The sequence below is a fragment of the Morone saxatilis genome, unplaced genomic scaffold (assembly GCF_004916995.1).
Source record: "Morone saxatilis isolate NCDOM2014 unplaced genomic scaffold, NCSU_SB_2.0 Contig5, whole genome shotgun sequence".
NCBI lineage: Eukaryota > Metazoa > Chordata > Actinopteri > Moronidae > Morone > Morone saxatilis.
This window is the reverse complement of record NW_023340095.1, coordinates 16,791,873-16,801,651: the sequence shown is the minus strand read 5'-3', so window position 1 is coordinate 16,801,651 and position 9,779 is coordinate 16,791,873. Positions and strand designations below refer to the sequence as shown.

General features: G+C 39.6%; 1 protein-coding gene across 1 annotated transcript in view; it reads right to left on the bottom strand.

The window, feature by feature from the left end:
• sytl5 (synaptotagmin-like 5) overlaps positions 1-9,779 on the bottom strand; it is a 19,067-nt gene that overhangs the window by 7,399 nt on the left and 1,889 nt on the right. The window contains exons 3-9 of the mRNA XM_035676025.1: positions 9,441-9,553; positions 9,211-9,328; positions 7,763-7,906; positions 7,001-7,109; positions 6,755-6,884; positions 4,418-4,518; positions 3,663-3,758 (exon numbers count right to left, since the gene is read on the bottom strand). Of these exons, the coding sequence (XP_035531918.1) occupies positions 3,663-3,758; positions 4,418-4,518; positions 6,755-6,884; positions 7,001-7,109; positions 7,763-7,906; positions 9,211-9,328; positions 9,441-9,553 (811 nt within the window). The remainder of the gene's footprint in view (positions 1-3,662; positions 3,759-4,417; positions 4,519-6,754; positions 6,885-7,000; positions 7,110-7,762; positions 7,907-9,210; positions 9,329-9,440; positions 9,554-9,779) is intronic.

Sequence of the window (9,779 nt, the reverse complement as noted above, 5' to 3'; positions counted from 1 at the left end):
GCAGTAAATTATTATATATATATATATATATATATATATATATATATATACCTGGAAAGCCTCCTTTACAGGAATAAGATAGTAAGTTGCTGCACATGAACGGATGCGGAGGGTTATACAGGACGTGTACTGGAGCAGAAAACTATTTTTAGTGAGATTAAGTGACGAGGTGGAAAGATTTCCAGGTGATATTTGTGCTTTTATAGTTTCTCTCAGTGCGCTTTTTTCCTTTCTTTTCCTGTTTTTTTCGAAGAAAGTCACTTTGACCTATTTTGGTCATTCCCTCTTTTTTCTGTGTGTGTGTGGTTGTATAGGGGAAAAGTTATATTTGCAAGTGTAGGACTGCAACTAACGATTTATTGATCAACCTGCCAATTATTTTCTTGATGAACCTATTAGTCATTTTTTCTCTAAAGCCCAATGTGAAGTCTTCAAATGGCTCATTTTGACCAACAATAACAGAAACCAAAATATATTGAATTTACTAACACAGGAGACACACAAAAGCAGCAAATCTTCACAAGTGAAAATAAAAACAATAAAAGACAAATAACAACTCGGTCAAATAACAGCAGATTAGACAAAAGAAACATGGAACATAAGTGTATAATCAATAGAGAAAAACAAAAACCCAAAAGGCAAAATAAAGTAAATGAATATACTCCAGTGTTTGAGAGAAGAGAAAATTACATGGTCTTATTAGTACCAGTAATATCCAGAAAGTTAACTTTACATTGACTGTCGAACAGTGGGTGTATTGACCTGTGCGGCTGCACCTCCTGAGTCTCGTAGATTGCCATATTAAAAACTAACAATTCTTACACAACCAACTGGAGAGCATGGCGTCCACATTTTACCTCCTCATATTGTTTACCTGCAAAACCTATTTCATGAACAAAAGACTCCAAATCATCACAACCACAGCAGGTAATTTTGCCTGGAAAATTTCTCGGGAAGCAGACAAACAGGACTATTCTGTAGTCTGGACAGGATATAAGTGGTATAATCCACTGATAATAACACTGCAGTCTAGAAAGCGCTGAAGTAAAGAAGCCAGAATTGAGCCACACTGTGCTTCTTCTACTGGAAAGTCTACATCACTTATTTCCTGCAGGGAGCCTGAATGATACACGACTAGTTTAATGTGAGGAGCTTAGACTGCATGGAAAGAGATGTCGCTACCATCACATTAAAAAAAGAGAGTATGAGCACAAACACACACTGAACGTACTTAACGGGATATTGAGAATATACCTCTGCGTTATATGTAATATTTGTGCTGCTGCACCTTCACTGTTCTGTAATGTAGTGGTGAATATGAATGCATGCACAAACGTGGAAAGGGAGACTCACAGTCTCAGCATCCGAGTCAGGGACATTGAGGTACCCCCACCGCCTCTCTGAGCCGGGAGTAGAGGACTAGCAGCCGATTTGTTTAAGAGATAGAGAGATAAACAGGGGAAGGAAGGAAGGAAGGAAGGAAAAAAAGGAGAAAGAGAGAGAGATCTGAGCTTCTTGATGTGTTAGTGATAGAGGCAGACCCAGAGCACAGACCCCCAGCCCCCGAGGAGGAGCTGCAGGAACCACATTACACACGGTTACCATGGTGATTATCAGAGGAAACCACAGAGATCACAACTCATCTGGAATCATGTGTGAAATCAACATGGACGCACACAGGGCAGAACAGTCAGAATGAGGAACACCTTAGTCCCTCTGTGATGTTCACTATATCTACAAAATCATTATTTATTTACACTTTTAAAATGTTTCTAATAAATTTTAGTCATTCATGAGATGCGACTACAACAGCTAACACTGGATGTGTTGCTCGATTGAACATTGGTGATCCCTTTCTCCTCTTGTGCCATCATCAGTTCAACATTTTAATTTGTCCAGTGAAAACTAATAACACTAATAAACTAATAACATTCCCCTCAGCCTCACCTGTTGACACTGACAGGTGTTTATTAGCCCATTATTGTGTCAACCCCATTTATATCAATGAGGGCTAAATAAGAGGAACAATTAAATTCTTCCTGAACATCATGACCTTCATGAAGGCAGGATTTAGTGCAGGAAAGTTGTATCAGGCTGCATTCATTTTACCTGGGTGTACCTAATAAACTGGAATACACATATTCTCATTCAACACAATAAAAAGAAAAGATTTCATGAAGGTTTTTCTGAATCTTGGACACTAACCGACAATTGCACTATTAAATAAACAACACTGATATTACTTCAGCAGTGCTTTCATTATCCAGCCCAAGTCCTCCATGTAGCGACTCATGTAACAGTGGGTAGTATATTAGAGCGCGGGAATCAAGGACTATCTGCATAATGTCCCTCATCACGTCCATTCATATAGCCAACAGCAGCTCAGTGACGCCTGTTAGTCATGTATGAGATAACATGATAAATGTCAGCCAGACAGGACGTCTGTCTCGCCTGTTTACCTATACAGTTCTCAAATTACACACACACGCAAGCACACACGCACGCACACACACACATACACACACACTAACAATAAACATGGTATAAGTCAAATGTATTTTCTGACTTTGTAGTTGGTTGTGAGGGGGTCCAGAAGAAAATAACATCAGCTTTGCTCAAGGCCCAATTGTGAAATCAATTCAAGTAAAAAATTGTACCAGTTTAATATGTGTGACAATATTAAATTTAACCATGCAGATTTTTATGTGCCCATGTTTTAAGATATCCATCATCTCTGCTCCATCCCAATAAAACAGATTTAAATCGAATTTGTGGCGCTGAGGGCATTGACAATTTTAATTTAGACAGTTCAACATCTCTTTCAAGGATCAGTGTCCCTGTTACTCTACACAATCGACAAAACACACCATGAACAGTTTGGACTGGAACTGTGGATTAAACAGAGTAATGCGTAACAGAAAGAGACGTTAAAGGCGCTGCACTGAATTGTGCAGATTTAAATTTATTTTCTTATCAAAGAAAATCCACTTAGCTCCACGTCTATTGTAAAAAACGCAACTAAACAAAAAAAGAGACATATCGAAAATCTTGGGCACATAAACCAAAACTAAATAATAGGTTTTTTGTTTAATTGGGTTAAAGGACCAGTGGGTAGGATTTAGTGACATCTAGTGGTGAAGTTTCAGATTGCAACTAACTGAACACTGTTGGTGTCTAGAACTGTAAACACTGAAACATGACCCACAAATAATATATTCAGGTGATTATATACTAATACTAGTGTAGACTTACACACTAATGAAATCATACCTATGAATATATGAATGTATACACACTGGACCTCTAATCGACCCTATAATGTGATAAAAACTATAAAGTTTAAAAACAAACTACATTAACATATACTACAAAACATGTGATTCTCTTACACATAACCATAATCCTCCACAATACTACAAGTCAAGTTAGTTTATGTAAATGCAGCAGACTTCCTAAGCGTGCTGTAGAGTAGGGTGTTCGTGACAGACGCTATCCTCTGGCCCTAAAGCTCACACTATGTTTACACAGTCAGCAACAGAACATACTCCCCTCACACATCAGGTGATGGTGTGAGTAAGTGTCTATATAGAGTGTGCATGCACATGTTTGCACTGTATGTGAGCACACAGGACTTAGCAGACTAGCTTTAAGATGGGTGTTACCGTAGACACTGCGTTGCTGAGGCGTCGACTAGGAGTCTTGCTGTGGGCCGACATCAGGGCATCGATGTCTTCCTCCGCATCCCCATCAGAAAACTCCTGCGGATGACAGCGTTCAGATTTAATCAAAAGGGAGATGGCATCTGGGAAACTGGCCAAAGCTTCTTGGGTATGTTTTCCACACAGCAGCTCTGTGTGGGTGGATGCGGCCAGCTTCCATAAATTCAATCAGACAAGTCAGGACAGAGTGTGGTAATTTGTTTACTCGTTTTTCACACACAGAATCACAATGTCACTGGGTTTACAGTAAACTTGTGAGCATGAATGGAGGAGTGGGTTTAAAAAACCATCGTGTGTGAGTGCCTACGTTTCTGTGGGGCGCTTTGAATACAAATGAACACTCGGTAAGCCCGGAGACAAAGCAGCCCTATACTGACCATCAGATCCTCCACCTGTTTTCAGCCTACAGCCGTTTAGATGCTTGTCATGCTCTTTGAAGTGAGCTCTGAAGTGAAATTAACATTCAGCCCAACGTCTGACGCATCACGTTGAGTTCATCAGCCCACAGATCCTGAGCTCGACATGGACGCACAATATAGGTATATGCATTTAAAAAGGGGGAATGGGCTGTAAAATGAAACAGTTTCACACTCAGAGCTTTTTCTGTGATTGTGGTGGATTTGCTGCAGAGATAAAATGTATGGTCAGTGTGCGAGGAAGCTTAAGGAGGAAGAAAGGGTGCATTCAGTGCCGCTTACTGTTTCATTGAGCCCGGGGACCGACCGGCTTCTGAGACTGAGGGCATCGTCACTGGGTTCAGAACCAGGTGCTGACAGGTCCATCTCTGAGCGACTGTGATCTGTTGCAGGGAGGGAGGAGAGGGGGAGACGGGGGATGCAGAGCAGGAGAGAAAAAAAAGAAAGTAGTTTCAAAGATGCTGTTTGAAGGGAGAGGGACTGGAAGGCAAACACTGAGGAATAGAAGCAGACAGTGCGAGAGAGAGTAGAAACTAACTATATTGTCACTATATTGTCTGCTTGGACAATGTGTGTGAACATCATGAACTTATAGTAACAATCATCTTCATTTATTTTACTACTAATGTTCAAGGAAAGTGCTTTACATTAAGAATAAGCTGAGAGCAATTATAAAGAAAGAGTTGATCATTTAAAGGAATAATAAAAGATCTTTTCGTTTAGTATGAGGCAGGACATAAAGTTAAGACTTTATGTTCTTGCAGAAATTCATTGTAATTTTTTAAACATTTGGTCCCTGATTTTATGGACGGTAAAAACTGATTTTACTGATATGACACCTGTCATTAGCTCCATTAGTTGGTTGAAAACATTGTCTCTTTTTAATGTTTCCAGCTTACGTGTCCTAAATATGTACTCATATAAAGCTAACAGGTCCCAGGCTCACAAGCTGAGGATCCATGTAAAATACATGCAAATAAAAAGAACAGCACTGTTGTTGTATTGCAGTGTAAAACTACTTAATGTTGGTCTTAATCCAAGTATGATCATCAAAAATGTAATCAGTATTTTTACACTTTTAACGTTACAAGAGAGAAAACTCATTTGGTATAAATATTTCACAGTGGATCTGCTCCATTAATCTACCTGTTAATAATGATGAAATGTAAGTATTCAGGTCATTTATGAAGGTATTTTTATTGGATTATATGCATGGTTTCAGTGGTTTTTAAGGGGTAAAAATGTAATGTACTTGTAATGTTCATTTGTACATTTTAATTGTTCTATTTAGCCATTAATTAATCACAAATCTGAGGCATAAGGACCTGAATACTGTCACAATATGATGTTGTTGTGATGTTAGCAATAGTGGGGGGAGAGTATCGCTGTCGGGGGCTGGCATGCCGTCTCGTCCTCTTTGCATGTTGCAACTTTAGCAACAGTTTGCTAACCCACAACCTAAATAACATTAGTTTCATTACTTGATGTGTTGTTGTTAGCACCATATCATCATAGGGTTCTGATTCTGATACTAAAGGTTTGGTATGTATTCAGGGGTAAATCGAGGAGAAATTCATTGTCTTTTAAGGGACTCCCAGTTAGCTGGGCATGCATGTTAGAGCAGATTTACTTACAGTTTAATCAGTTCCTTCAACATTTGCTCTTCTGTTTTTGGTTTTAAAAGGGCTTAAAAAGTGTGTGTACAATTAAAAGAGAGCAGGAAGTTTTAGAGCTAGAGGCATATTTTTGAACTTTAAAGAGGTAGCCAACATAGCTGTTCTCTCTCCCTCAGTCTTTATACTAAGTAAATAATCACCTCCAGGTTCTAGCTCTATACTTAACACACAGACATGAGATTGACATAGATCTACCTATTAACTCTTAGAGAGAAAGAAAGTGAGTGTGTATTTCCCAAAACACTGAAGTACCCCTTGAAACGTGTAAAATATGAAATTAAATTGATTAGAAGTGTAAATAAGCTGTCAAAAGTGGGTCTAGAACTGTGGGAGGCAGCTTTACCATAAGTGTCTGCCTGAGATTTTTTAACAGTGAGTCTGAGGGTCTGAGGACTCCTCCAGGGACAAACTGTATCAACCATATAGTCAGGCCTATGAATAAAATTATAGAAAAGCAATAGGATCTTAAAAATCTATCGTAAAACTGAAAACACAAGGCTACAAAACAAAAAAGGTTAAATCTTCAGTATTATACTGACACTAATCGGAGCGATTTCAAAATCTTGACACACTTCTTAGCAGCTGTTACTAGTGGAGATAAAGGGTCTGACACAGAGGCAGGCAAAGGGGAGATTACACCTAAAAAAAGGGAGAGTTCGACACAAAGAAGAGCAGCACACAGTGGCGGGGGTGTAAGTTAATAGTATAATTTGTGCAGACGTGACATCTGCTCCCGACAGAAGGAGTATGGAATAATTTTGTCCTTTATGAGGTACTTAATAGTCTGGGTTGGAGAGCATCTGAGTGTTTTTGCATCGGTTAGACTGTCTAATGTCCCATTTGATATGATATTGCTGCCTCTGACACATCTTGAAACTGTGATATTGAAATGCTTGTGTGCGACATGCAAGGCTGTGAGACGCGTGGGTTGTAGTGGAGGTACCTGATGATACAGAGGCCCTGGACACGGAAATGGTCGGGGTGCCCGAATCCGACCTGTGATGGCCGGCAGCTTTCTTCTCAGACGCATTGTCGCTGGAGTGTAAATTGGCAACGCTCTCCGCTCCGTCAGGCTGCGTGCAAACACAAATACACACACCCAAGCTGTTAGAATAACAGTTTAATCTGGATTGTGTCCCCCAGTGTGTCGCTGTATGCGTGCTTGTGTTTGTGTGTGTTAGTTGCTGACCCTGACCCTCCGGTTGTCGCTGAGAGCCGAGGGTCTTTCCAGAGTTTGGGAACGCAGGTTGTTGGGGACCGTGGGCATCCCTGAGGACTCCAAGGCAACGGCTCCGCCCCTGAAAACCAGAAAGAAATTAGTTCAACAACAAGTATTTAAAGCCCAGGACATTCCTTTTATCCTTCTTCATGAAATAACATGCATAGTTGTGTGACACTGGGAAACAAGATTTACTCAACTATAACCTCAATAGATGCTTTTATTAACTGTCATTGCCGTTTCTTTATTGCTTGTTTTTTTTCTAGTCATTGAAATGTGTTCAAACCAGTTATGTGGTCTTGATGCCTGAACAATTTTCAAACAGATATAACTCAGCTTTGACCTAAATACTCAGAATGTAAGCAGTTTGATGTTTCATGCTGTAGATACCGATACAGGGCTGCACCAGTTTTTGTTTTTGTTTTTTTTGGGGGGGTGGGCTTTTTATTACTTTTACTTGATAGTGACAGCTATCAAGAGACAGCAAAGGGCTGCAGGTCGGATTCGAACCCTGGGCTGCTGCAGCAAGGACTCAGCCTCATGGGTCGCCAGCTTTACCCACTGAGCTAACCGGGCACCCCTGAAGCGTTTAAGGACTACTGTCTAGATCTGCTCTATGTGAGAGGTGTCCTGAGATAACTTCGGTCATGATTTGGCGGTAAATAAGTAAATGGGATTGAACTGCTGTACAGTACATAGCTCAGTGTGTTTACTGGTCGTGTGGATAGACACCTGTTTGAACGTGGACTCGGAGCAGAGCGAACACTTCGTACACTTTGAGCATCTGCATCTGGAACTGTTTTAGCACTCGTGCCGTCCACTCCGTTCTCTGGCTTCAAGGTTGGTCGGCTACCTTTTTTATCCATCTTCATCCTCCTACACACACACACACACACACAAACACACACACATAAGGAGTCTGTTATCTACTGTATTATCAGATATATTCAGTCATGTCCATTATTACAGAGTCATTACACCGTGTCTCTGCTCCCTCTTTATCAAGATTATCTCGGTCACTCAACTCTAAGGTTTGCATCCTGCAGAGGAGGAAATAGGGACGAACAACCCTGATACATTATTTTCATTAAGCCGATTACATGGCTTGATGCAATGATGCAGATATACAGGTTTTAGCCATGCTCTAGGATGAATTTGAATGAGTTTTAATGAATACATTTAGTCAGCCTTTGTGTGCTAATTGGCAAATGTTAGCAAGTTAACAAGCTACACTACGCTAATGAACACGGCCAACATTATACCTGCAATAACATCATCATGTCAACATTGTTAATGTGAGCAATGTTAGCATACTTATATTAGCATTTAGCTTGAAGTAGTGCTATTTTAAACTTATTATTAATATTGCAATAACATTTTTGAAGTTTACTGCTATACTTACTTGATTCAAAATTCTGGCATATGATCCCATGATTGTCTAACACTACTGCTTATGAAATCTGATGCAAATCTAGATTAATATGAAATAAAATTAAAGTTTTGTGCTTCTTTTTGAGCATAATTTGAATACCGGATGCAGGAACACAATTCTTAAAGTTAAACATTGCTGGTAACAAGACACATGTTCAATAATGTTTAATATTTCTTTGAAGAATCTTGTTTGAATTAATAATTCATTATCATTTATTTAATTATTTATTCAGAAAGTCTTCAGCAGGTTATTTTATCAGAGTAGTTCTGATAAAATAATCGCAGCCTCCTGTGAATGTGAAATTAAAGTAGTTCATTTCTTAGTTTCAGCCCTAATATCTATTGTTTATCAGAGCTGGTTTGCTCTTTTCTGCATGGCCTCTTTGTCTGAATCACTGTGATGCCTTCAGGAACCATTACAGTGCAGCCAAGATGAGGAGAAGCGAGCCATCATAAACCAGTTAGTGCTTTACTAAATGTATTTTAAAATGCATTCAGGGTCTCTGAAAAATCTAATGAACATCCACTTGATCTTTTCTAATGCATTTGTACTGAGGTGAGTCCTCAACGCACTGCTGATTTCTGTCAGATGTGGTTTGAGATGATTTTACCCTCTCCTCTGCATACACTGCATATTTCATGTTTTCATGTTAATGTAATTCATTCAATTTAAACCCTATTATTCAGAATACGTATGTACTTGCATGCACATGAATTGAGCTGTTGAGTACTCTATTTCCACTACTTACCCTTTCCTCCTGGCACCGTCTATAACATTGCTTATTGCACTTCTGTTGGGTTTTGGGGTGTTGGTTCTCTCTGGCTCAGGAGGGGCTGGAACATTTTCTGTTGATTTTTTGTCTGTGGCTGGTGATCAAAAACATCAACTTCACCACCAATCTCACTATTTCCACCTACTCATTATGGTTTGGATGACATTTACAGTTACATTCAGAAGAACATTAGTGGTAAAACTCACTGGTAGGGCTACTCATGATTGTCTGTTTGATCACGTCACTGCTCGGCACTCCCTGCTCAAAGCGCTTGGACCGCTCCTCTAGGAACCATTCTCCCGTTACAACCTTCAGCTCCCTGCAAACACAATGTCCACCTATTACCAAGCATTCAATGCATCAACATACTTCCAGTTACTAATTCAGAGTTATTTTCTGATGACAGGGTTTAATATCTTCTCAGGCCTTTTGGGGAAACTAATATCTATTAGTGTAATACTGTGTTTTGAGACTTTTAACAACCTGCAGTGCAGAGACTTAAAGGGGAACTTGGCAACTCTAGCCATTTCTTCGCTAGTTTTCAC